The 27,856-nt window shown below is 46.5% G+C and overlaps 3 protein-coding genes across 3 annotated transcripts; 1 reads left to right on the top strand and 2 right to left on the bottom strand.

Moving 5' to 3' along the window:
- Positions 1-50: 50 nt before the first annotated feature.
- cdh24a (cadherin 24, type 2a) lies at positions 51-15,599 on the top strand (the record flags this gene model as incomplete). The annotated part of the gene is made up of 14 exons (XM_084444456.1): positions 51-407; positions 3,487-3,781; positions 3,919-4,038; positions 4,421-4,588; positions 6,109-6,290; positions 7,306-7,562; positions 7,938-8,074; positions 8,248-8,369; positions 12,244-12,361; positions 12,642-12,959; positions 13,465-13,529; positions 13,832-13,989; positions 14,192-14,600; positions 14,724-15,599. The coding sequence occupies 14 exons, from the start codon at positions 51-53 to the stop codon at positions 15,597-15,599; spliced, it is 3,582 nt and encodes a 1,193-aa protein (XP_084300582.1).
- Positions 15,600-17,521: 1,922 nt separating this feature from the next.
- On the bottom strand, positions 17,522-23,269 carry mdp1 (magnesium dependent phosphatase 1). The gene is made up of 6 exons (XM_084444842.1): positions 23,131-23,269; positions 22,931-22,994; positions 22,617-22,724; positions 22,351-22,458; positions 22,070-22,155; positions 17,522-17,909 (listed from the first exon to the last, which is right to left on the bottom strand). The coding sequence occupies exons 1-6, from the start codon at positions 23,162-23,164 to the stop codon at positions 17,821-17,823; spliced, it is 489 nt and encodes a 162-aa protein (XP_084300968.1). The 5' UTR covers positions 23,165-23,269; the 3' UTR covers positions 17,522-17,820.
- Positions 23,270-24,461: 1,192 nt separating this feature from the next.
- Positions 24,462-26,508, bottom strand: cltrn (collectrin, amino acid transport regulator; the record flags this gene model as incomplete). Its single annotated transcript, XM_084444455.1, has 6 exons — positions 26,440-26,508; positions 25,960-26,018; positions 25,699-25,784; positions 25,374-25,490; positions 24,775-24,972; positions 24,462-24,594 (listed from the first exon to the last, which is right to left on the bottom strand). The coding sequence occupies exons 1-6, from the start codon at positions 26,504-26,506 to the stop codon at positions 24,462-24,464; spliced, it is 660 nt and encodes a 219-aa protein (XP_084300581.1). The 5' UTR covers positions 26,507-26,508.
- Between the last annotated feature and the right edge of the window lie 1,348 nt (positions 26,509-27,856).

Genomic DNA, 27,856 nt, shown 5'->3' with positions numbered 1-27,856 from the left:
AAAATGGCACGGCCATTATGCAAAGCTCCATAGCAGCAATGCATACCTCCATGGCTGTGATAGGAGCAAGTGTTCCCACAGAGTTTCCTCTGACGCTGACACCTCTTGGACCAATGAGGAGAACAGTCTCATCTGAGGGCGGAGCTGTAACCCAACAGCCAATCACTGCCCTGGCCTCCACAGACAGCAGCCTAAAACTGCAGAGCGAGAACCCGTTGGCACCCGGCGGTCCCCCAGAGAGGATGAGGAAGAGCGGTCCTGGTCCTGACCTGCCGTCTGAGGGCAGCGGGCGGAGCCTTCGCCTGCGCGGGGCGGGCCCTCGGTCTCGCCGTAGGCGGAGCTGGCTCTGGAACCAGTTCTTCGTGATCGAGGAGTACCGAGGGCCAGAGCCTGTGCTCATCGGACGGGTAAGACCATTGGTAGAAACTTGTAACAACCAAAATAGCAGGTATGTGATTCATCCGACCATGTGAAACTGCAAATATTTGCGGCTTACATGTAGGGTGGTGTGTGCCTGATGATGTGAGGTTGAACGGGTGTACGGTCACGGTCATATTGCACCCTAACAGCACCCCAGGGTGCTCAGGGGATGTTAAACCACGACGAAATGTCAGGATGAGACGTGTATGAGTTACTCAACCTGAACCACCCCCTGGAGGTTACTTGTAGCTCTTCACAGGCAAGCAGGAATGCCCTGCACTAATGCAGCCACATGGCAGCTTTATGAGCAGTGTAGGTTATATTAGCAGTAACACTAGCAGGGAACACAGCCAGCCGCTGTAGCTAGCAGCACATATTTCATACTGGCACCGCAGTTTGGATTCTCACCAACATTGTGTACACCTCATAAATGTTTAATCTGACTGTGTTATTGATAAAGTCAGGCGGGGGGATGCTGGCGGAAGGCGCCACAGACACGAGGTTCCACTGGCTGTTGCCGCGGTAAGTGCGAGGAGTGGGACAGCACAGCTCGATTGAATGCAATAAGACAAGGTAGAAGACGGATGCTGCAGCCCGCTGTTCATTGTCATACCCTAGGTGAACTGTCGCTCTGGTCGGCCTCAATGTAGATACCGTACTGTACGTGTTATCTCACCACCCAAGGCCGTGTTAGCTTATGCGGGATTTAACGGCATTTATAAACAGGCAGCACTGTGACCAGTATGAAGGGCAGCGGTTTCAGAAAGAGAGGCGAGAGGAGAAGAGAAATTGAGATGAAAGCGAGTCGGGAATAAGTGACGATAGGGGAGGGAGGTGGAGGAACGGGGTGGAGGGGGGTGGAGGGAGGTGGAGGGGGGCGGAGGGGGCCCCTCTGGGAATTCCATCAGAGATCGTTTCAAATGTATTTTCCTCCTCAACTGTTTTGTCTTGGCGGATTGGATACATTTCATCCCTACAGAGAAAATGTTTTGCCGCGCTGGCTGGCGCACAGCAGCACTGAGCAGGCAATTAAACTGAGAGAAGGGGGGGTGGGGGTGGCGGGCGGGGGGCAGGGAGAGAGCGAGGGAGGCAGAGGGGGGGAGTTAGGGATGAGTTTGTTAGGAGGAAGAAGGGTACAGACACTGACAAAGATGTCTCTCATGGTCTCTCATGCTGAAGTACGGGATCAAAACTACTGTAGCTCTAAAGTGGAGAGTGGGGGGGGGTGGCAGGGGGGGGGAGTTGGCGGGGGGGGGGGGTGTTTGCTGAGCTGAGTAAACCCCCTAGCTATTCTTATAGCACCTTATACTGTGGGATATAAGGGGTTGCTATAATCCCCTCCATCTTCACCTTCAATCACACACACAATTCAAACCTTGCATTCGGCCACTTGCGCACACGCGCATACGCACGTACAAACACACACACACGCACGCACACACACACGCACACAAATTAAAATTCATTTTTACATTAATTTTTTTCTGGTCCAAGCCCGGAGTGTGTGATTTAGAGTTGGCATGGGCATATTCCTGCTGTACATGCAACTACTTGGAGCACATTTAAGCAGGATGAATGTGCATCTGTCTGAGAGCCATGCTTTAATCTATCTCACTCCAGGTCAATAACAGACTAAATATTATCTCTGTCTCTCTCCTACCATAAATAGACAGAAAACGAATGAATCACTGTTGTAAAAAATCGATGTATATTGCACTGTAAATTTTGAACCATCAATATTCTGTTATAGTGTACAGTATTGGTAGAGTAATAGGTTCTGGTTGGTTTGGCTATGTGTATATGCTAACCCAGCCCCACAGCTGGATGAGTAAACCCAGTGGACTATGAACAGGTACAGATGTGACTCAAGGGTAGAGAGAAGTAAAGGTTTCTGGTCAGAGAGGCCTGTGTGATGAAGGCTGAGTAATCTCTTTAGATTTCCATTTCTGTGTGTCTGGCCTTTTAGCCAGCTACCTCACAGTTACATCCCACCACCGCCGTTAAACACTGAACAAGCACTCTGCACCGCAAAGTCCACCGGGCAGAACGCAGGACAGTCAGGGGGCGGGCGCCCCGGTAGCTCACCGGGTAAGGCGCGCCCCATATGAAGGCTAGTCCTTCGCGCGGCGGACCCGGGCTCGATTCCCGGCTCGGGTCCTGTGCCGCATGTCCTCCCCCCTCTCTCTCTCTCCCACGTTTCCTGTCTCTCTCAAACTGTCCTGTCCCATTAAAGCTGAAAAGCCCTAAAAAATATATCTTTAAAAAAACAAAACAGATGGGCAGTCAGAAAGAGAGGAGAGAGGTACTGTGGCTTGTCAGAGAGAGAGAGACAGAAAGAAAGGATGCTTGTTGTCAGAGGGAGAGAGGAGAGGGGGAGAGAGAGAGAAAGAGAGACGGAAGAGAAAGTTGAAGGAGAGCTATAGTACGGAAAAGAGACGGGCAGACAGATGGATTTGCAAGGTAAAGAAAGAGACAGACGCACAGGGGAGACGGGATGAGAGACGCACAGATGGACAGCGGGGCTGTTTAACCATGCATAATATGCACACAGAGTATTGTCCAGGAACCACGGACCACAGCAATCCCCCAGTAGCTTGCCTGGTCCAGTGAGCTCATGAGCTGTATGCGTCAGTACCCATCCTGGGCCCGTATGCACCCCCACACCCGGTGCTGCTCAGTTCGGACGCCCTGTAGATTCTATCTTGAGTTATGATATAAATCATCTGTGTCACATCCCGCTGTCCTGTTCACATACTGATGGACTACCCCTAATGAGTGCTGACTTAGCTCCTTCTCTAATAAAGACCTTTTTGGTCGAAATACTTATGCCTGACGGAGACCTTTTTGGTCATAAAAAATACCCGACAAAGCCAAGGTTTTTGGTCCGAAACCACAAGAGAGCATCCAGTATTCCAGTGTGCTGGTGGTATTTATTTCATGCTCTGCTCTTGGACCGCGCCCCAGGCTAAGCTATTAAGATGTGCGTACAGCAGCCACCTTTCTACAGCCTCCACTCATAGAACTGAAGTCACAATCCCCAGTAACATTGTGTCTCGCCTCCTGCAGCTGCACACGGATATGGACAGGGGCGACGGGCTGATCAGGTACGTGCTGGAGGGCGAGGGGGTGGGGTCTGTGTTTGTCATTGACGAGCAGACGGGCAACATCCACGTCACCAAGGCGCTCGACCGGGAGGAGAAGGACGAGTACCGCCTCGTCGCCACGGCAACCGACCGGCAGACCGGACGGGCCCTGGAGCCCTCGTCCCAGTTCCTCATCAAGGTCCAGGACATCAACGACAACCCGCCCGTCTTCAAGGATGGGCCCTACAGCGCCACCGTGCCCGAGATGGCCAACATAGGTACTGCGAGAGAGAGAGAGAGAGAGAGAGAACAGCTCTAGCTAGTGTGTCATTAACCTTTATAGTGACAGAAGTCTGCCTCAGGGCCTGCATGAGTACGTGTCTCTGTAGAGCCCCTCCCTGCCTGTCCCCGACAGGTACCTCCATAATCCAGGTGACGGCCAGCGACGCGGATGACCCCACCTACGGGAACAGTGCCAGGCTGGTGTACGCCATCACCCAAGGCCAGCAGCACTTCTCTGTGGACCCGCAGACAGGTATGGAACCTTCCGGAACGCCAGCACATTCCACATTCCTGTCAGGGTGCGTTCAGGCGGTGCTGGCTGCACGCCTCGCTGACAAAGGGAGCGGCGCATAACTCAGCTACCTTGATCTGCACAATGCGCCATGTGTTGGAGCTTTGTTGTATGCCAACGTTTCTAAACACCCTTCATATTATACCCTGCGTGCGCCAAGCGAGGCTTGGATGCCTGCCCGTGCATCATCTGGTCCAACTGTGGTCTCCAGAGGAAAACCAGCTTTGATTTACAATTCCTGTGATGTGTTGTCAGTCAGCTGGCTGTCCCTCGACCCCCCCCCCCTTGCCCCACCCCCGCCCTCATCCTCCCGCCCTCATCCTCCTCCCTGACGTCCACCCAGGTGTTCTGCGCACGGCCGTGCCGGACCTGGACAGGGAGACCCAGGACGAGTACCAGGTCGTCCTCGAGGCCAAAGACATGGGCGGGCACCTGGGCGGGTTGTCGGGGACGACCACGGTCACCGTGCGGCTGAGTGACGTCAACGACAGCCCGCCGCGCTTCAGGAAGAGTGAGTGCAGTGACCGCACTGACATGACGCTACTCACTGTGTCAGATATGATGGTACTCACTAACTGTCAGATCACTTAGCCCTCATTCCTATTCAATGGGAAGGAGAGAGTGTGTGTGTGTGTGTGTGTGCGTGTGCGTGTGATGAAATGTCTTGTAACGTGACGGTAGACTGATCTTTGTCCACTAGGATGAACCCATTTTAGGCTCGCCATCAGGGTTGTCACTGTGGAGATTGTGCTCTAGTGGGAAACGTTTCTTACCCGTGAACATCAGCCCATCTCTCCTACTCTAACCAGTGATGTTACACACTGTTCTGTTTTTGGGGTGTGCTTATATACGTACATGCCCTGAGGATCCTTTCGCTCCATTGCGTTAGAATGCTCTATATACCATAAAGTAAGTGACGCCTTAGTCTGCCATCCCCCTCCGCAACTTGTATCGATGTTCTCCTCATGAACATCAATATCATCATGTGTTTATGAATATTGTCCAACATTAATTCCTAAAATACTTTTTTATTTTTTAATTAGAATAGAGGCTGATAATCCTGAGGCACTGATATACAAGTTTTTAATTGTTCCGGTTTAAATTTCCCTGAAATACCGCTTGCATTATTATCCATATTTTCTTATCCAAGCTTTTCAATTCTATTAATATTTAATCTAATCTTTCTGCTTCAATGAAAAAAAATCACTGCAGAATGTACGTAATGCTTTCAGACATACAATGCCTTTCTCTGTCTCTCTCTCCCCCCACCTCTCCTCTCCCTCCCTCACCCACTTTCTCTCACTCTCTCCTGTCTCCTCCCCCTTTTTTCTTTCCCTCTCTTTCTCCCTCCCTCTCTCTTTTGCTACAGTGATGATATACAGGGCTGTTATGTGTGTCTGTATTGAAGCAATTTAATATTTCCAAATGCACCAGAGGTATTATTTATTTGCAGATGTATTACTAAATCTTTCCTCCTGCAATATCTCAGTGTTTTATTATATATATTTTTTATCTTTCACCAACACAGAGTCAATCCAAACAAGCAAAATAATATACAATCCCATCCCACAGAGAGAGAGAGAAAGAGAAATGGGGAGGGAGATAAGAGAGAAATGGAGAGAGGGATGTGCCTTAGAGGGAGATAGAGATGGGGAGAGGGAGAGAGACAGAGAGAGATGTGTGTTTTTTATATGTTGAATTCCTCAGTTCCTGAATTATTAAGATGCATCATTAGACATTGAGACATGCAGTCTGCTGAGAGGGAGCTTTGCGTGTGTGCAGTTAGTTGCAGCATCACACACACACACACGCAGATGCAAAGATTCATCACCTTAAGCGAAGCAACTGCCAAACTGAGCCACAGATCATATCCCTGCCCCTGTCATTTCCCAGGCTATAGCACATTCTTAGTTTGGACGGTTTCTTCTGTGTGATCCATCCCCGGGCATTCAATAACCTCTCTCTCTCTCTTTCCCTGGCACCGCTCCCTTCTTCTCCTCTCCCTCCCCCTCCCTCTCCTGTCCCCTCCAGGTGCCTGGTCTTTCTCCGTGTCCGAGCTGGCGGCGCCAGGAGTGGAGGTGGGCCGCCTCTCGGCGACGGACGCCGACCTGGGAGAGAACGCCGCGCTGGAGTTCGCCATCCTGGAGGCGGAGGAGGCGGCCACGTTCAACGTCAGCGGGAGAGACCAGGAGGCCGTGATCGTGCTGAACAAGGTGAATAGCGACGATGAGATGGGACAGGGACGGGGAGAGAAGGCAGGAGGTCGTGTCAGCCAGCGATGAGTATTTATATAGGCTAGTATATATTCAGATATATTGTCGCGCACATGCAGGGCAGCTCGTCACGCGGGCACCGTTCCAAACTACCTTTGCTGCACTGGTGAAGGAACAAGACGCGAGGCCAGATACACCAGAGCTAGTCTTTTAGAAGGCTACTCGCCGCACGTCGACAGAGTTGAAAATGGACGGGGAAAAACTGGCCACATGCCTCGTTTAGAGTGTTGTTTTCCAGCGTTCTGATTAAGTGAGTCCCTACTGTCCTGCCTCCTCTTTCCAGCTATCTGCAGCTGCAGTAGACTGACGCCACACACACATTACTGCCAGCGTGGAGTGGCTCCAATCAGTTTTCATCAGGCCTGATGATAGGCTGCTGTGCTGTACGTCAACACGTGATCGGTCCAGAGCTGTGCTCTCCTCAGCCTGGCTACTACCGCCTTGTAGTAGGCTACTGGCGAAAACTTGGCCGTACGCCTCATTTTGAGTGTTGTTTTCCAGCGTTCTGATAAAGTGAGTCCCTTTCTGCCTATAGATCAATTAGCTCTTAGCAAAAGGCTCAGTCACCTTGGTTGGCTGGAGGAAGCCTAAACAGATCTCAATTCCCTGTATCCTCCAATAATTGAAAAGTGAAAGATTCCAGGATAGAATGGAAATGAATGCACTGGAGCGTGAAGATTTTTTCATCTCCGCGGCGTTTGGTATTTGAAGCCGCTCTCCAGCGCTTCATTAAGCAAAGCGCGTGAGACGAGGTTAAGGAAATGAGTGATGAGATAATTAATTATGCAGCGAGAGTAGCAAAGGGCATGAGGAAGAGAGAGGCGGAGAAAGAGGGAGATCGAGAGAAGAGAAGGGGCGAGAAAAGTGTGAAGGCCACCTCTTAGCATTGCGCATAAATATATACAGAGATGAATTAATAAAATATTGTCTGGGCTCTTGGTTTCCATCCTTCCAGCTGTTGGACTATGAGTCCCAGAGCTCCTTCTCTTTCTCTGTGGAGGTCACCAACCCGGTGGTAGACGCCCAGTTCATCCGACGCGGGCCCTTCAAGGACCGGGCCACCGTGCGGGTCATGGTGCTCAACGCCGATGAACCCCCGCGGTTCTCCCGGTCCCGCTACCGGCTGGACGTGTCGGAGAACTGCCCCCCGGTCTGCTCCGTTGGGCGTGTCTCCGCCGTGGACCCCGACACGGGACAGAGCTCCAACATCAGGTACATCGGCTCGGTCTGTCAGTCAGTCACTGTCTCCCTTCAGTGCACGTTTTCTTTACTCGAACATACGTGTAAACACGCTTTTTTTCACTCCCTCGCTGGAGCGAATACTCACACACACACACACACACACACACACACACACACACACACACTCTTACTCGCCTACTTCCTCTCTTGAACACATACACACACACTATCTCACTCACTACTACAATCATAAAAAATCGACCTGCTGTCTCTGTCTGTCTCTCTCTCTCTCTCTCTCTCTCTCTCTCTCTCTCTCTCTCTCTCCCTGTTTCACTCACTCCCTTTCTCTGTCTCTTTTTCACTCCCTCCCTTTCTCTCTCTCTCTGCCCCGTCTTTCTATCTCAGGTACTCCATTGATCCCCAGTCAGACCCGGAGGCACTGTTCCGTATTGCCTCTGACAGCGGTTTTATCACCACTGTGATGGAGTTGGACCGCGAGCGAGAGCAGTGGCATAATATCACTGTCATCGCCACCCAGAGAGGTATACGATCCTTCTATCTGCCCACCGGCACAGCCCTCACTGCGGCTTAGCAAGAGTCATACATTACTGATAACATTGTTGCCCCGGGGGGATAGACAGGGAACGCCACAATATGATGAAGTTGACGGGGAACTTCCATTAACACAGGGGCTCATTTCCTTTCCTTCCCCCAGACAATCCCAATCTGGTGACAAGGGTGGTGGTTGCCATAGAAACCCTGGACCAGAATGACAATGCGCCCGAGCTGGACAGGCAGTACGCCACGTCTGTGTGTGACTCCAGCTCGCCAGGACAGGTCAGTGTGCAGCAGATGGATATTCCTCTTCCTCCTGCCAGAGTCACGGTATTGGTCAAGACGGCTTCTGGGACTAGCCTCCGCAGACGTGGGGGGAGGGGCCCCTTTAGTTCTCCCCCAATCTGTGGACGGTGCCTTGGCAGCAGGCCGAAGTACTAAAACTCTACAAATCAAACTGTAGATCCAACAGATGCAGAAAAACTGATTCATGCTTTTATTTCAGGCCAACTCGATTACTACAGTATAATGCACTCTTCAATGCCCCCCACCCCCAAAAATCAACCCCACTGAGAGACTTCAGTTCATTCAAAACTTCAGTTCATTCAGAACTGCAGCTCAACTATTAACTAGAACCAAGAGGAGAGAGCACATTAGTCCAAGCTACATTTGATTGATTTTATAGTCCTCTTCCTTATATACAAAGCCCTTAATGGGCGAGGACCAAACTGCATTGCTAACTCGCTTGTCAAGTACTGTATGTGCCTTCAAGAACTCTGCGATCAGCCACTACTTTTAAAAGGAAGCTAAAAACATCTCTTCACTTTAGCTTTTAACTAGAAACTAAATGCTATTGGAAAATAGCCACGCTATTGGGGAGAACAGCTATCTATTGGAGACAGATTGCAGTAGGTGTCGGTTTTAGTAGGATATTATTTCCATCCTATGATTTGAATTTTTCAAAGGTATTTTACATTTCTTTTATCTTTAAAAAAAAATTGTTTATCGTTTTATTTTCCATCTTATTTTCTCTACTTTTATGTCTCTCTCTGCCTCTCTCTCCTTTTCCCTCTCTCTCTGTCTCTCTCTCCTTTTCCCTCTCTCTCTCTTTATCAGAATCAAACAGACTCAAGGTCATTACACTGCTCCAATTTAATTCAACTAAATCCAATTATATTATTGTCCCCCACCCACCAAATCGAGGAGGGATATTAATTTGGCCCCCTTTGACACACTTGTGTGTCAAAGTGTGTATGGTATGCATACCAGAGGAGGCTCGTCCATTGAGGTAGGGGAGGACAGTCCTCCTCAGTTTTTTGAGTCACCAACCGCTACTGGTGCATACTGTATGCTAGAGCTTGCTGTTTGATAGTGCCTGTGTGCATTCATGCGTGCATTCATACAGCCCGCCAGAATGAATTTTTCCTATAGACCATTTCTATGGAATTTTTGCTCCCTAGGAAAACTGGTCCAAACAAACTTCCAGTTTTGACTAAGAACATTCCATGAAATTGACTTACCATTACATGGAGTTCTTAGTCAAAACAGTAAGTTTGTTTGGGCCGGTTTCCCTAGTGACTGAAAATTCCATTGAAATAGTCTATTGCCAAGTACATTTTGCTTTGCACTGTCAATCAATTAAAAATGTAATTGACTTAATCACAATAATAGGCTGTGATTAATCATGGGGATGTCTCCTGAGTCGTGTTATTTCAGCAAATATTTTTGACTGAATTACTGAAAGGCATGAAACGCTCATATAATTTATCCGCTTTTCACATGCCTCAATAATTCAGACAGATAAACACCGGTGTTTGGATTTATGGGAGAAAGCTGGGTTCAAATTTGGTAATACGATTCATTTGTGTTATTTATTTTTTTGCGAGTTAAAGTTTCCAGATTAATTGCAAGCATTAACGTGTTAACTTTGACAGTCCTACTTTGTACATAAAAAACTATGCTTGGTGTCTCAGCAAAAGTAGTCAGTAGTCTTCTATACAGGAGGATGTCTATTTTCTAAATGCACAGAGTTCAGAGATGCAGGTGTTAAGTAGCTCTTTTGGTGCTTGTTCTTTGTGACTCCGCATCATAACACACAAGAGATATCAGCAGCAGCAACAACAACTGTACAGTTTTTCCATTAGTCGTTGTTGTTATTCCATTAGTCAGCACCCCCTCTGACATTTTTGGGTGCACCAACCTCTGCCCTTTACTGAACAGCAGCACCACCAAAATAGCAAGTGTTGATAGCTAATGTCAGATTTGTATTGTTTTATATTGCTCACCTACATCTTACCTACTTAGTCAGCACCTCCACTTACAAGTTTTGGGTGTGCATCTGTAACTGAGCTGAATTGGTTAAACTCACTTCCTCACGGGAAGGGCTTCCCGCACCGGGACCTGGCCATCGCCATTGAAGTCACCGTGGTGACACTGACTCGGACTGCGAGGAATCTGGGTGTGACCCTGGATGACCAACTGTTATTCTCTGCACATATCACATCCATCACACGCTCTTGCAGATTCCTGCTCTACAACATCAGGAGGATTCACCCTTTCCTCATTGACAAAACAGGTGCTCACCCAGGCCCTGGTCATCAACCGCCTGGACTACTGCAACTCCCTCCTTGCTGGGGCCCCGGTGTCAACCATTAAACCCCTGGAACTTGTCCAGAAAGCTGCTGCTAGCCTGGTATTCAACCACCCCAAGTTCTCCCTCCTAACCCTATCTTCCCTTCTCCGTTCCCTACACTGTCTCCCTGTAGCAGCTCGCATCCAGTTAAAACTCTGGTACTAGCCTACAGGGCAATGAAAGGAACAGCTCCCTCCGACCTCCAGGCCATGGTCAAACCCTACACACTCTCCCGACCACTACACTCTGCTACCTCAGGGCGACTGGTTGCCCCGTCACTCCGAGGCCCCGGCAGTCGATCGACGCGGTCACGGCTCTTCTCTGACCTGGCCCTGCAGTGATGGAATGAACTGCCCACGATGTCGGGATAGCAGACTCACTACCCATCTTTCGCCGCAGGCTCAAAACGAATCTCTTCAAGAAGTACTACCTCAATCCTGCATCTTAAGCACCTATTGTATTTTTAGATTTCTATTCTTGCACTTTGCCTTCAGCACTAGATTATGCTCTTAGTCACTTGTTTGAGAAAGGAGATGCATTTGTAAGTTCTGGCAAGTAGTAGTACATTGGTTTTTGTGCGTGGCAACGCACCATAGATAGCAAATGTCGGGTTGTAAATCCCTCCGTCCCGTTGTTGACCTGCATTTCTATGTTGCCACCACAAGAGGCAGTGGTCCCAGCACACCAAAATAAAAACACAGTTATTGAATTGTTATTGAGGTATTGTGCAGGATTAACATTGGAAGCATTGGAACTGATGTGTCCAGGCGACAAGACCTATTTGAATTTATCAGACATTATGTCATGTCATTTCAATTCACAGCTATGTCAGTGGCATGACTAGCTTCCGTCGGTCACACTTTCCAATAAGGGTCACAAAAAACATTAGTTAACTGTTAACTAATGCTTATTTAGGGTTAGGTTAGGTTACTAATGTTAATTAATAACTTAGTTAAGGTTAGGGTTAGGGTTAGGTGAGTTAACCTTAGTTAACATAAATAACATTAGTAAATGGTTAATAGAGACATTAGTTAACTGTTACTTAATGCTTAATAATGCATTAACTAATGCTTATTAATGTACCCTTATTGTAAAGTGTTACCCTTCTGTCCTACCAGTCCTGAACAGAAACAAGCCAGCCACGCACATAAGCCAGGCTTGACTGGCCAGGCTGGCCTGGTTAAATGCAATTTAAGTAAGTCGCTTTGGATAAAAGCGTCAGTTAGATGACTGTAATGTAATGTATAAATACCGCTCAACCGCACCACCGAATCGTTAGCTTTTCGGTGGCGTAGCTGGCTATATGAGAGGTGGTCACGTTTGCTCGTAAGTCAGAGGATCTGAAATAGAACCCAGCGCGGGCAAGCGAGGGTGGAAGCGACACTGACAAGCGACACGGTGAGCTCTGTGACACATCAGCTTCTGCGCTTTACTGAAGAAGAAGAAGAACAACAACAACAACGATGACAACAACAACAAAGTGATGATGTTCCTCTTTCCACCTGCGTCTGTGTGTCCATGAAGGTGGTCCAGATCCTGCGTGCGGTGGACAAGGACCCGGGGGGACAGGACGCCCCCATCCACTTCAGCATCCCCCCAGAGTCCGGCTCTGCCCGCAACCTGACCATCAGGGAGAGTGGAGGTGACTGTCTAACCCCCCCAACCCCAGACCCAAACTCTCCCCCTTGTTTATGTACAGTATCTCCCCCTCACAACTACATGAACCCCCCCCCCCCCCTTAATGCATGTACAATGGACCTGTTGGTCTCCTGCTCTGTACCTGCCTCTACTGTACTTCACAACACGTCCAAAATCCAAGGTTCGACCACCTCTCCCGCGGTAGCTGGAAAATGCAGCCGCATACGGCGCCGGTGCCCTCGGTCCGATGACTCAGCGTCCCTGCGTCCTGTCCCTCCCTCCAGGTGCCACCGCCAGCCTGGTGCTGCGGTCCGCCCTGCGGCCTCTGTCTGGCTCCTCCCCCTCTCTGCTCACCCTCCTCGTCCCTGTGGTCCTGCGCGACGGGGCGTCCGGCCTGACCAACACGGGGACCGTCACGGTCACCGTGTGCCCCTGTCTGGGCGGGGGCATGCGGGCCGAGGAGAGGGGTCGCCAGAGGGACGGCGCCGGCGGCGGCTGGGAGAGACACGCCGTGTGCCTGCCGCTGCCCGCGGACTCGCCGTCGCTCGTCTTCAGTGTGGTCACGCTGCTGGCGCTGCTGGCCGGCGCCGCCACGCTGCTGGGTACGGATCTCCGCAGGCCTCGGGGGTCCTGCTGCCTGCCTGCCTGCCTGCCTGCCTGTCTGTCTGTCTGCCTGCCTGCCTGCCTGTCTGTCTGTCTGTCTGTCTGTCTGTCTGTCTGTTTGTCTGCCTGTCTGTCCTGCTGCCTGCCTGCCTGTCTGTCTGTCTGCCTGTCTGTCTGTTTGTCTGCCTGCCTGTCTGTCTGTCTGTCTGTCTGTCTGTCCTGCTGCCTGCCTGTCAGTCTGTCTGTCTGCCTGTCTGTCTGTCTGTCTGTCTGTCTGCCTGTCTGTCTGCCTGTCCTGCTGCCTGCCTGTCTGTCTGTCTGCCTGCCTGTCTGTCTATCTGCCTGTCTGTCTCCCTGCCTGCCTGTCTGTCTGTCTGTCCTGCTGCCTGTCTGTCTGTCTATCCTGCTGCCTGAATGTAGTCTTGTCTGTCTGTCCTGCCACCTGTCTGTTGTCCGTTGTGCCCATGAGCAAAGTACCCCAACCCCAACTCAAAACATTCTAAGTCGCTTCGGTTAAAAGCATCCGCCAAAGCGACCAAATTGTTAATGGGGCGGCTGTGGCTCAGGAGGTAGAGCAGGTCGATCCAATGATCGTGAGGTCGGAGGTTCGAATCCCGGCTCCTCCTTTCCATATGTCGAAGTGTCCTTGGGCAAGACACTAAACCCCAAATTGCTCCTAATGAGCTGGCTAGCACCTTGCATGGCAGCTGCCGCCATTGGCGTGTGAATGGGTGAATGAGAGGATTTGGATAGAAGCGCTATAGAAGTGCAGACCATTTAAATCCGCCTGCCTGTTTGTCCACTTATCTCTCTCTCCCTCGTTGTCTCTCTCCTAGTGGTGTGTGCCCTCTCCCTCTCCCTGCGCCATCAGAAGCGGGACTCCCTCTCCTCCTTCGAGGAGGACGACGTGAGGGAGAACATCATCACCTATGACGATGAGGGGGGAGGGGAGGCGGACACCGCAGCCTTCGACATCACGGCGCTCCAGAGCATGCAGAGAGTGCAGCGTATTCAAGACAGCAGGAACATGTGAGCTTTGTACTATTAGATCATTATCCACGTGTGTGTGTGTGTGTGTGTGCATACATTCTGCTGTTTGTGGGTGCGTTCTTGTTTGTGTATGTGAGTTCTTTTTTGTGAGTGTGTACTTTATTTGTGTGTGTGTGTGTGTGTACTGTATCTGTGCATGTGAGTGTGTTCCTCTGTCTGACTTTTTCTTCTCCGTACACAGATGGTTCACCCAGCGGAATCCGCCCCGGGCCAGAACGTACAGCTGCAGCCGGAACACTCCATCGGCTCTTAACCCCTGCCGTCCAGGCTCCGCCCCTCTCTATGGGCGCCTCTGCTACGGCCTCCACACCTTGCCCGTCAGGAGGGGGTGTCAGGAGGGACCGCTGCAGGCTGGAGCGCTGCAGCTCACCAAACTGACCTATGGGCTTCCCGGACATCTGGGGGGCGGGTCTCTGATCGTGCAGAACCAGGGCACCGTTGACGCACCGGGGCCTGGAGCGGCTCGCATCAGCTCTGTCACACACGCGGGCTCCGGCACGGAGGGACCGGAACACGCAGCGCGCGGTGGCCCGCCCACAGAGAGACAGGAGGCCAGCTCCGAGAGTCAGCAGAACCAGGAACCTAAGGAGGTCAGATAGTAACTTGATTGGAAAATACAGCTCACTCTTCATTACAATACAATGTTGTTATTAGGCACGGCGTTCTTGTGTTGCGCTCACTTCCTTGGTCTTTTTATTGACCGTCCCCTCTAGAAGCAGCCTGGGTCTGCGCTGACCGGCGAGGCTGTGATCCGGATCGACTGCGGCCCCAGCGCATCTTCATCCCACAGTGAGAGCAGCTCTTCGTCGAGCCAGCTGGAGAGCCAGCAGGGGGCCTCTCCGACGCAGACCAACACCGCGGCTTCCAACTCGGCTCTGGTCGAGACCGACACGGAGTCGTCCGCCCCCTCGTTGTCGGAGAAGAACGAAAGCGGCATTAGTCCGAAAGATAGTTCCAAGAACCAGGCCAGCCTGCCGGGGGACTCGTATAGTATCGTTGGCTCACTGAACCAAGGCGGCGGAGGGATACCAGTGACCGGGGCTACTTTGTATCCAGGAGGAGCGGAGCTACTGAATATCTACGGGCTGGGTAGAAGGGACCTGACGCCCCAGCTCCTCCCACTCCCAGGAGGCATGCTGGGATACGGCCCGGCCTGGGCGTGTGGGCGGGTCCTGGCGTCAGAGGGGGCGGGCCCTAACTCCCTGCCGCTGAGGATGGAGGAGTTCCTCAAGTTCCGTCTGGACCAGGTGACCTTTGACCTCTCGCAGCCGCCCTACGACTCGCTGCAGACCTACGAGTTCGAGGGCGGGGACTCGAGGGCGGAGTCGCTGAGCTCGCTGGAGAGCGACGGAGAGAGAGAGGAGAAGACGGCGGAGAGAATGGATGAGTTTGGCCAGAAGTTCGACAGGCTGGTGGAGATCATCAAAGAGAGAGATCGGGAGAAAGAGAAAGAGAGGGGTGAGATTAAGGAGAAAGTGTTATTAGAAGGGACACCAGCGGGAGGGAGAAGCGAGGATGAAGTTGCCAGTCAGACAAATGAAAAACAGCGCGTGGAGAGACAGAACGAAGAGAACAGGTGGGATTTTTAGAGACCCGCCGGCCATGAGGAAGTGTATCGGAGGAGGGAACAACACTGTGACTGATTCAATTTAAAAGCAATATGGGTCCAACGTGCACAACAACTGAGAGGAACTTTTGTATGTTGTTTTCATTTCAATCACGTAGCATCCACGTCTTGGCTATGAGCAGTCGAGCCACGCGGGAGGATCCATGCACACCTTTCCTCCACTCACCTCCGCTGTGTTTATAAAGTGAATGTGGAATCTGTCACTTTTACACTCTCCTTGTAACTGATATGAATAATGCACTTAGGCTTTCTATGCTTAAGTTATGAAAAATTCAATTTCTGAAATATTGATTCAAGGGCACTGAGAGCTGCATTGTTGGAAGATAGGCCTCTTAAAATATTGAAGGGGATTTATGTTTAATATTGATAGTTTAATAGGGGCACTCACACTAGGCACAGTCTTGCCCTCAAATGCAACATTTAGAGGTGAATTAGAATTAGAGATTCTGGATCAAACCAATTCTGAAAAGCCCCACATACTGTAAATGCTGAACTTGGACACATGCACACACCAGTAGCTTTTCTGAACACAGTGTGGGGACTATACCTGCACACATTCACAGTTGAACAGAAATTGCCCTGATCATAGCCCTGGTCGTAACAGTGCACATGCCATGTGGACCACCACAGAATTATTTCCTTAGCATTTTAACCCAAAGTAGCTCAAATTACTGTAGTCGACTCTATAAGACACTATGCAAGTTTGCACACTAAGCAAGAGATGATACAACACTATGATATTGCTAACAGACGTTATTAAATAGGCTTTGTTTCCCACTAGTGAAAGTCTAGGATGTGCATACAGTATCTGTACATAGTGTATCCGTCCCTGCCTGAGTGGTGATTATTCAGTGGATGTCTCACAAACCATCTGGAGAAGTACTGTTTTAAATGTTTGTAGAAACATGCACTCCCCACCCACCCATCCATTCATTCACTGAAAATTAAATGTCAGATTTTGGTGACGTAATGGCTGCAGATGAAGAGTGTCTTGTTTTGTTATTCCTTTTCTCAGTGTATCTGTTGGAAAAATACATCATAAGAGTTCACTGTTCTCAAAGAGCACTGCTCTGATCAGACTGCTGATCAGACTGCTCTCTGATCTGTTCAAGACGCGCATCCCTTTCCACTGCAAGACGGAGAATTTCTTCAAAATGAGACTGAAGCAGAGAAAAGCGCCATAATGAGCTGTGATGAACCACACCCACAAAGAAGGAATTCACTTTGATTAGATATTAGATAATCTGATATTGAAGCTATCATTATTTCTAAACCCCATTACTTTTGGAATGGGCTATTAGAATGATAACAATGTTATTTTATTTCCCTTTAGAATGGGATGACTTAATGAGTCTGATGTGGTTTGGTGGTTGCAGGCCCCTTACTAAATCATGGGGGAAATTAAACTTTTATCAACCAAGCATCTTAAGAATTCAATTTTCCAGTAAGAAATTGACAATACATCTTTAGAGGCTTTTGGAATAATCAGCTGTGTACATTTACAATCTGGGTAAAATAATGCTAATCTGTCACACAGAGTATTATAGTAATATTTAATGGCTTAATTAGGAGGGCCTCAACGTGTACTTGAGTTAAGTACTTAAGTAATTCACTCAAGATATTTAATGACTAAGTCAAGATATTTAGCAACATAATTAGCAGACAATGTGATTATCATAATTGTCTAGTTGGTGTGCAATAACATTGTAGTTTAACAATATTAATACTGTAGCATAAGAACAAACTAGAAAACATGCACGCACTACAACACAAAACAGGCCATATTCCTCAAAAGGTAAAATTATTTATATTCGTTTTGACATAATTCATACTTGTGTTTCAGAAGGTAATTAAATAACATGGAACAATACGGATAATGTAATTTCGCATTACATTTTCAGACGGCTCTTTTTGCAAGATAAATGGGAGGCTTGATCAGTGCCTCTTTAAACTGTACAGTAACATTTATTGTCAATTACATGAAAACTTTGCATTTATTTATATTTTCTTATGGTGACTTCAGTAACTTATGTAATTTCATTTGCAGTGAAGTGAAGTTTCCAACACTGAAGTAGCTACTGAGAGCTGTAACTACAGCATTTTCAGAGAAAATACAACACTACCTCCAAAAGTCAAAGTTGAGGTACAGTATTGCATCGGCAGATCTTGTCTAGAGATGGTCCTCATGTAGGACGGCCAGAGGAGAATCTTTTCAGCTCTTCGGTGACTAACTTCATGGTGACTCCTTTAGGGACCAGGACACAGTGCACGTCTAAGGATCAACACAGCCATGGTCAGAACACAGCCATGGTCAGTACACAGCCATGGTCAGTACACAGCCATGGTCAGAACACAGCCATGGTCAGTACACCGCCATAGTCAGTACACCGCCATGGTCAGTACACCGCCATAGTCAGTACACCGCCATGGTCAGTACAATGGTCAGAACACAGCCATGGTCAGAACACAGCCATGGTCAGAACACAGCCATGGTCAGTATGGCCATATGAGCTCCCTCTGTTCCCATTCAGAATGATAACTTCATGATTCATGATAACTGGTCTGACCAGATCTATTGTATGAGGAAATATGCATGAGAAAAAGGCACAGGTATGCTGACACTGAACTTCCACAGAGAGCAGTTGTTAGACGTTGTTTAACAATGTTTAGCCCTGTTTTAAGGTTACTTATGATCCCTTAGGTACTCTATGAAGGAGGGCAAAATCCCTCCTTCTTGGAAAGAAGCCATTATTACTACAATCCCGAAAGAAGGAAAGAACAAAGAATTGTGCAGTAGTTTTAGACCAATATCTATACTCAATGTAGACTATAAAATATACACCTCAATAATTTGGAAAAGATTTGAGACATTCATTCCCGATATTATAGATGAGGACCAGGCTGGCTTTATAAAAGGAAGACAAACACAGGATAACATAAGAAAGACAATCCATATAGTGGAAGAGGCACAGAGAAGCGGGGAGAGTGCAGTCCTGGTGAGCATAGATGCAGAAAAGGCATTTGACTGTGTTGGTTGGACCTACCTTTTTATTGTCTTGGGAAAGTTTGGATTTAGTGATGACTCAGTTAAATGTATTAAAGCACTGTATTATGAACCAACCGCGAGAGTGAAGGTGAATGGTAGCCTGACTGATAGGTCCACGTTAGAACGATCGACCAGACAGGGTTGTTGTTTATCTCCTACGCTCTTCGCCGTCTTTATTGAGCCATTGGCCCAGGCGATTAGGCAGAACCAGGACATTAAAGTAGTAGAGATAAGAGGGTCAGAACACAAGCTGGGTCTTTTTGCGGACAACCTGATAACATACATGACACGACCAGACATAAGCTTCCCGACTCTGATGGGGGTACTGGAGGAATTTGGGCACTATTCAGGTTAGTGAAAGATTAATGTGACAAAGACGCAGGTTTTGGCGGTGAACTACACACCTTCAAAAGGGATCAAAGAAAACTTCAAAATTAGATGGGACTCAGACGAAATGAAATATTTAGGGGTGTATATTACAAAAGGCATGGATAAATTATATGGTGCGAATTATATACGTATTCGTGAAGAAGAGAAGGACGTGAAAAGATGGTCAGTGCTCAACCTGGATTTTAGCTCGAGGATTGAGGTAGCAAAATGAACATACTGACGAGATTACTCTACCTTTATCAGTCTCTACCCATACAAATACCACATAATCAATTCTTGGAGTGGGATAAATTGATCTCTAGATTTATTTGGAGGGGTAAGAGGCCTAGGATTAGATTTACAACCATGCAGCTGCCCAAAGAGAAAGGAGGAATGGCGGTGCCTTGTCTTAAGGATTACTACTATGCAGCACAGCTTAGGGCTGTGGTGTGTTGGTGCGATGAAACCTACATAGCTAGATGGAAAGACATGTGGAGGGTTATCAAATTCAGACACTTCTAGGGGATAGGGAACTATTTAAGGAGCAGGGGAAATTATTGGATCCGATTACTAAAGGCACTTTAGACATTTGGAACACGGTAATATAGACATACAAATTGGAGAAAGAGACCTAGCTGAGGTGGTTAGCACACGACAGTGGATTTCGGCCAGGAAAAGATTATTCGTTTTAAGAGGTGGGAGAGGTGTGGCATCACGGCACTGTGCTCAATCGTGGAAAAAGGGGATATACAAAGTTTTGAACACCTAAGGGACAGATTTGGTTTGGGAGGAGGAGACTATTATAGGTACATACAGGTGAGAGATATTATGAAAAGGAAATAAGAATGGACAAGTCTATAGAGCAGAACAAGGTGGTCAAAATAATGATTAATGCATATAAAGGAAAGAAAGTTAGGGCCATATCAGCCTTATATCAATCACTGATAGAGAACAGGGGGAACTCGACTAAATATGTGAAGGAAAAATGGGATAGGGAATTGGGGATAGAGATGACCGATGAAGAATGGATGAATGTGTGTAGGGTCCAGCACTCAGTTACTGCTTCAAGGGTGTGGAGGGAGTTTAGTTGGAAAAATATCATCAGGTACTTCATAACTCCACAAGTGAAGGGGAAGTATGCACCAGAGCATAATGTTTGTTGGAGCATAATGAAGTTGGGGCGGATCACACACATATTCTGGAAGTGTCCAAAGATGAAGGAGTATTGGGAAGGAGTATGTGAAGTATTGAAAAAGATATTGGGTTATGAAGTACCTAAGACTGGCTTGGTTTTATATCTAGGGAATTTGACAGATGAAAACATACAAGGGGGGGGACAGATATCTGGTCAAGGTACTGCTGGCTGCTAGTAGGAAAGCTATAACAAGAGCATGGTACAAGACTGATCCGCCTACGAAGGAGCAGTGGCTGGGTGTGGTAGAGGAAATACACCATATGGAAAGATTCACACATATATTGAGGGTGCAAGCGGAGAAATTTGATAGGAAATGGGGGAAATGGACTGTGTATAAGAAAGAGGAACAGGAATAATGTGACAAATGAAAAAAGAAAGACACCACAGATCATCAGGATTGTACATACTGTGTTACGCTACATGTGAATGAGAGAGGAAGCCCGCATGTCACTGCATTATCTTTATTATTTATATAATTACTTTTATTTATTTTTTTGTTGTTTTTGTTAATTCACAAATGTTCTCATTATTGTGAATCCCTGAGTATATGTAAATTGAAAAACTATCAATAAAAATTTAAGTTACAAAAAAAAAAAAGGTTACTTATGATCATATACAATGGTTCAGATCAAAACGTTGACAAAACTAGCACTTTTGAGAAAGTCTGATAATTGCTCTACCACTGTTTTGGTCATACAATGGATGCGGGTTGAAAAATCATTCAAAAAACATGTTAAACTCTCAATTTCAAAGACAAGAAACTCACCGAGGTGTTAGTTGGCGTTCTGACATATAATTCGCCATAAAGTAAGATTCTTACTTCATCTGGAAAGGCTTTTTTAAATATTTAGCATAGAACTATTTAGTCGCAGCACATAGGCTACTGTACGTGTGTAAACTTCCGCAAACTAGGTAGCCTAGCAACATAAACAATAACAATAGCTACCGTAAGTAGTTCCGCTTCCTGAATCCCCTCTGCGGATTGATCTACACATCTACAACGGTCGCTTCAATACAAGTCAATGGATTTCATAAAATGATCAATAAAATCCTACAGGATTCATACTTTGCGGCGAATTTGATGTCAGAACACAAACGGACACCAATTACCCCCTTGGTGAGCTTCTTGTCTTTGAAATCGAGAGTTTAACATGTTTTTGAATGATTTTTCACGGTGCCCACCCACATCCATTGTATGACCTAAACGGTGGTAGAGCAATTATCAGACTTTTTCAAAAGTGATAGTTTTGTCAACTTTTTGATCTGAACCATTGTTCATAAGTAACCTTAAAACAGGGCTAAACATTATTTTCCCTTTACTACTCCTTTAAGGACTTAAAAAGCTACTGTAGATACGATTAGTGTGTTTTAGGGATGCGCCTATATGAACATTTTGACCGATACCGATAACCAATATTAACATTGCTGTTATGGCCGATAACCGATTTTTATTCATATGTCGATATGATCTGTATTTAAAAAAAATCTATGATAATCTAATTTTGTACATACTGAAAAACACATGTAAACACTGTGAATTTTCAAATAGTAAAGTCTTTATTTCCAAAACATTTGGAAAAGCCCGTAAATCAAAGTTTTACCGCATTGTTTCCTCTCAACAACAACACACACAACAGCAGCTAGACGGAAATAATCATTGGTCTTTCATATCGGACCAATTTTGCACATTGGATCGATATCAATCCATTAAAAAATTACTAACATCGGCCGATACTCATATGACTGACAATATCTTGTTGTACATTGTGTCAGTGTGAGAGTTAAGGAACTGTAGTGCATGAAGGTTAACACAGTACTGTACCTAGTCGACTGACGTCTGAGATGTTTCTCTGTTCATCATCAAAGAACATCATCTCGCTGAACTGGAATCCACTATCGGCCCTTAGCCTAGAGAGAAGAAGCATGACATTTCCACATCAAACACATCTCTCTCTCTCTCTCTCTTTCTCTCTCTCACACACACACACACGCACACACACACACACACACACACACACACACACCCACGCACACACTGAATTGTGGTGTTGTGTGGGTAAAAAAACATCAGTAAACAGTGTGAAGCCAACATCAAAGACATACTTGTTGAAGTGGGGAACCTTTGAACCTGGGTATATTTCTTTGAAAGAAATGTATTGGTTGAGATTAAACAGGGACAAAAGCTGATTGGCCCCATCCACCTCTCCAGTGCTGAAAGATAAGATTCAGATGCCTCTGAAAAGAAATATTTCATCAAACAGAAACTAAAAACAGAAGCTGCTGTACAGTAGCATATTCAGGCTGTAGCCTAAATAATACAGTAGACCTTTCTCTATGAGATAAGCAGCCTGCGTTTTCTATGGACTGACCGTGAAGCCACCCCTATCTGAATGCCCTGCTTGTGGAGCGAGTTCAGCACCTCCACCGTGTCCCGGTACAGAGACACTGGGTGGCTCCGTGCATCCAGCACTCTTCCCCTGCAGAAAGAGAGGCGTGGAGGTGTGGAGAAGCAGAGCACAGCAGACATGTGCAAACGGGTATAGTATAGCAGCTAGCTACTGTGTAGTATGGACACAAACATTACTGCTAGAACACTGACGTGACAGGCGATCGAGTAGCCTAAGTCTATATGTATCTGATCTAAATTACTTTCTACGGTAAGACCATAAAGAAGCCCTCTTACCCTTTATCTTTGTGAAACGGTGGCTCCACGTGGGTATCTACCCAAAAGGGCCAAAGAGTATAATCTTAGGGAGACAACAGACAAGAGGGGATGATTGCCATTAGCGCGAAGCGACAGAACCAGAGTAGAGATTGTAGCTAGCTAACGTTAGACTACTTATTACGCTGCTGGTCTATCTGGGTTTTGTAACTTATACTTACCCAAGTCGAACACAACAAGTTTTGGTTTGGCCATGGCTGGCAGAAGTGTACCGTGAATAATTAATACTGCTCCATCTCCAGGGATTCTGTCAGACGTTCTACCACCGCTATTGTTGTGATGACATTATTTTGGCGGAAGTAAGATCCAATTATTTTGGTTATACATCAATCGGCCAGTAGAGGTCCCACTTGACCATAAAGATAAAATCTAACAATCTCTCTGCTTCTTTAGGCCTGAAATCTGGATGTCAGGATATTCTAGTAGGCTTTCCTAATAGGTTTACTGTTGGTCTATATCTGTATTTAGTTTATGGTCACTGTTTGACTAGCATACAGTATCTATCAGTTTTGAAGAATGCATTTGAAAGCTTGTTAGCTTCCAGTTTGTGATGAAGACAGAATGTGGCTATGCAGTTCATCATGCAACAGCACAGTACAGTATGTAGCCTACTCTCAGGTCCAGTGGAGATTCCATCTGTATGTCCTTTCTGGTAAAATATTGAAAGTGCTTTTAAAGTAGCATTATTGAACTGGAGGCCAGGTTAGAACAGATTATACCCTAAAGGGAAGGTCCTGTTGCCCCAGTTGCTGAGTCCTGAGACTGCGCTGGCTGAGAACTTCCATTGTATTCTTGAAGAGCAGAATATGGTGTTAATTATTCTCATTGTGAAGACTTTTCTACATGTTTAAAGTGTTGTGTGCCTGTCCCACTTAAAAGGGTAATAGTATATGGATTTCACTTTAGGAAGAGGAGACAGAGAGAGCTCTCTATCAACATATCTAACGTGTCAAATACTTCGGATTTCCTGTTTCACAAAATCGAAAATTTAATTTAATTTAAATATAACTTTAGAGTAGTCAATTCTAGAGAAAATGCCCGCTCTTTACTTTGTTGCTATAGTTGCACTGTGCAAAACACATCAGTAAAAAGATTTAATAGGTAGTTAACTCTTAACTACTGTAGTACTGATACTGATAAGACATTTGAGTTAATCATTTCTTAAGGTGAGATTCGAGCCACTGTGTGATACAGGTTGGCTGAAGGTCAGTTTTCCATGTGAGGATGTACATTGCATTTTGGGAATATAATATATAACAATCTGTGTGAAAAACACGTTTAAGAGTTGAAAAAACAATATGATTAACAAGTTAGACTCTGGGTCTCACAGATTAGAAATGCTAAAAACAGCTCCATCATATCAGCCCAAGAAGGTTTGTTAAACAGTGCATTAAAAGTCCCTTTAGAGTGTTTTCCAATGTATCTGTCTGTCCTTTAGAGTGTCGTCCTCTCCTCTCCTGTGCTTTCTTGACAGCATATTTTAAGGCAGCCATCACATCTTTGTGAACCGGTCGCTGTCTGTGAATCCTCTGTTATGAATGCCATCATCCAGGTTCTCGCCAGATACTCCATTCTCCACTCTCACCTGCCTCTCTTCTTCCTCATCTGTCATTCCATTCTCTTTGCTGTAGGAAAACGAAACCAGGAACCAAAGCTGAATGGTCATGAGCTGCACATCATGAGGGAACACAGAGATGCTGAACTTATTCGATTTGTTGTATGTGCTGAACATATTATGGTGAACTTGGTCCATAGGGCACGGAATCAAGTCAAGTCAGAATCCGGGATAACATGTGTGGCCTCACCCTTTCCGTTTCTGCAGTAGAGATGAAACCAGCAGGGCAATGATGCCGGCACACACCAGCCCTATGACCACCCCAAACACGATGAGCCAGGGTGGGGTGGCGGGCGTCACTGGCGTGGCGAACGTAGGCGGGATGCCCAGGAACTCCAGGGTCCTGTCTGTCAGCAGGAAGGCGCTGTTGATGCGATGCCTTGACATCCTGTTGGTCGTAAAAGTGTGTTTTACTACAGATTCCAGTGCTATTGAGCAATGATGTTCAAGAAGCTGTTGCCATCTCTGTGCATTTTATCTAGATGAGTGAATCACTTATTGTCAGGAATACTTTTAATTCTTACTAGTGAGCAGGTTAAGATGTAATTTCTTAGTAGAAAAAAACTCCCTTGAGTAGATTTAACATTCTATTCCTTAGCATCCGATTTACTGTAGCCTACCCTTGAATAAATGTTACTTTTTTGGTGGCATTTGGCTTTCTACATTTACATTAAGAGTTATTTGTACTCTTTGAACAGCTACACGCTTAGTTTGACTATCTTATTAGGCTATTGTGGGCACAGTGCAGCCCTTGAGGGTCAGATGTTGGTACGGTGTAAGTGTGATTACCTCACAGCCTTCTTCACCTCTGTCTTCTCAACCAGCACAGAAGGATTCTCTGGTGATGTCACCACGAACCAGAATGAGACACGATCAGTCTCATGACATACCATGATGTTGGAGACACTGTAGAGGTAATACATAAATAATAATACATTTTATTTATAAAGCACTTTTCATTGTGAGACAATCTCAGTGACTACGACAGGTGCCATAAATACAACATTACACAACTACAACTGGGGCACTACCTAGAAATTACAGCAACAATGGCAGCGACAATATAGATCTGATTTGGGTTGATGTGCCTCAGAGAACAGTTGACTTGACTCACTTGTAAGTTTCTGTTTTGAAGTACCTCCTCATGGCAAAGGCCATAGTCGCTCGGAAAAGAAACATTTCACTCTCATCCCATTCATACTGTAATATAGATGAACACAACGTGACATTTCTTCATCACCACAGCAGTGTCTGAATCTATCACAAACACATGATGATGTGAGTATACAGTACAGATTAGTATTGGGCCATTACGCCATATCGCAGATTTGAGTTCATTTTCGTGTGATGCACCACTAGTTAGAAAAGTACATACAGCATGATCTCCCAGGGCAGTTTTCACGCTGATTCGTACTTTGTACCCATCAGAGGCTCCTGCAGAGATGATCAATTATCCTCAATCATTGTTTCTCTCCTCCCTTAATCTGAAAACTCTCGTTAGATCCATCACATCCCCACTGTACACATATTTCAAAATGGATGAATCTATGACTTTGAGTACACATTGGTTGATACAAAGAGTCGGCTTAAACAAGGTCAGGACATAATGTCTTGTAAAAGAACAAACTGTGCTGCGTTTCCACTTCCTGCACAGCTGCAGAGAAAGTTAACCTGGCTAACACAGAGTATCCAGGGTAAACACAGTAATATATTATGACCCTGTCACTCCACCAGCTAGCTAATATAAGGAGGCATGAAAAACAAAAAACAAAATCCATGATAATGAATACAAAACAAGTTAAACCATTACCCGTGAGGCCCAGCGGGTCGGATGAGAATTCTCAAGGTGACTTACCAGGCTGGCAGAGATCTTGTGCCAAGGCCGACGCCAGGCAGAGCAGAAACATGAGCCGTGCCAACATCATCTCTGAGAGTGGGATCAGGAATAACTCCAAATCTGCAGCAACAGCTGAGTTGAAGTCCTGGTGCTCAGGGGGGGGATGTGGCCAGTGGTGTTTAATGGTTAAGCTGTGATACGGCTCCTGCTGTAGCCTCCCTGCCCACTCGGAGCGACCTATAACAGCCCGTCACAGGCGTCAAAAAAAGACACCAGTCCGCACAGAGGTTGGACAGATATTGAATTAGTCATGTGTTTACTGTATGTGTCAATGAAAGTGCACTACTGTTTGATCAAGCCTAGGAGAACTGGGGTAGGTTTGATAGAGTGAGAGGCAGCCAACGGGGGGGGTAAACACAGAGCCAGGCTGACGCTGTTTGCCCTCTGCTTCTATGTGCCACCTACTGTGTTTGCCTTGTGGCAGTTTTTCCGTCTCAGCGGAAACAGTCCCTGCTGCAGTCAACATTTTACTTCTGCTGGGTCTGTCAGAGCAGATACAACAATATATTCCAGGGGATACATGGAGAGACATGGCAACAGTGGGAGCTCATGAGATATATGGTAATCATCCCAACCCTAGAGATTATTACATACTGTTGGTAGGTGATGCTACACAAGTCATGGCCAAGTTAGATAAGTACAGTAAGGTACAGTAGCTCTCCTTATACTAACAGTTGATAGCTTGCCTGTCTCTGTCTTTGTAATGCACCAGTGATAATGTAGCCAAATACAAATACAGTATGTAAAATAATGACTTGGAAGTAGCTATATACCTGTGAAGGATATCTCTCTCTGTGACTACTCATGTGACTAATCATCCATGTTGACCTGAATACTTGGGGATGGTTCACTAGAATCATTGACTTTTCATGGGTAACAGGGGTTTACATATTGCCAAGTAAAAATGTGCGGCTTATGTTGTGTTGCTGACTATTCTGGAGAAAAAAAAACTCTATTTCATATAGAATTAATTGGTTGCCAGCCTATTCAAGGAGTTAATTAAATAAGGACGCAAAAGACTGAACATTATTCTCTGAACTCCTCAGGGGGAAAACTCAGTTTGATTGTGCAACGATACAATTACTCACTAGGCTGCCAGTAAATTAACTTTTGCCCCCATAAAATGTTTAGGAGTAGTGTTCTGCTAAACAGATAACACAGAGGAGGGAGAACACTCTAATTGTCTTATTGAGAGACACTTGACTAGATGATCTCACTGGTGTGGAATGTGGTATGAATGCAATAAGACACTTGAGCTTTTGGTCCTATGCTTTTAGTAGCTGTACTATTACAGTAAGAGGTTCTCACACAAAGGTGTGGTCTTTCTGCTGGTGGGCTGTTTAATAGGAGGAGTCCTCTATTATATAGTGTCTAT

This window comes from Borostomias antarcticus (genome assembly GCF_949987555.1).
Source record: "Borostomias antarcticus genome assembly, chromosome: 10".
In the NCBI taxonomy this organism is placed as follows: Eukaryota; Metazoa; Chordata; class Actinopteri; order Stomiiformes; family Stomiidae; genus Borostomias; species Borostomias antarcticus.
This window is presented reverse-complemented; position numbering and strand designations above follow the sequence as displayed.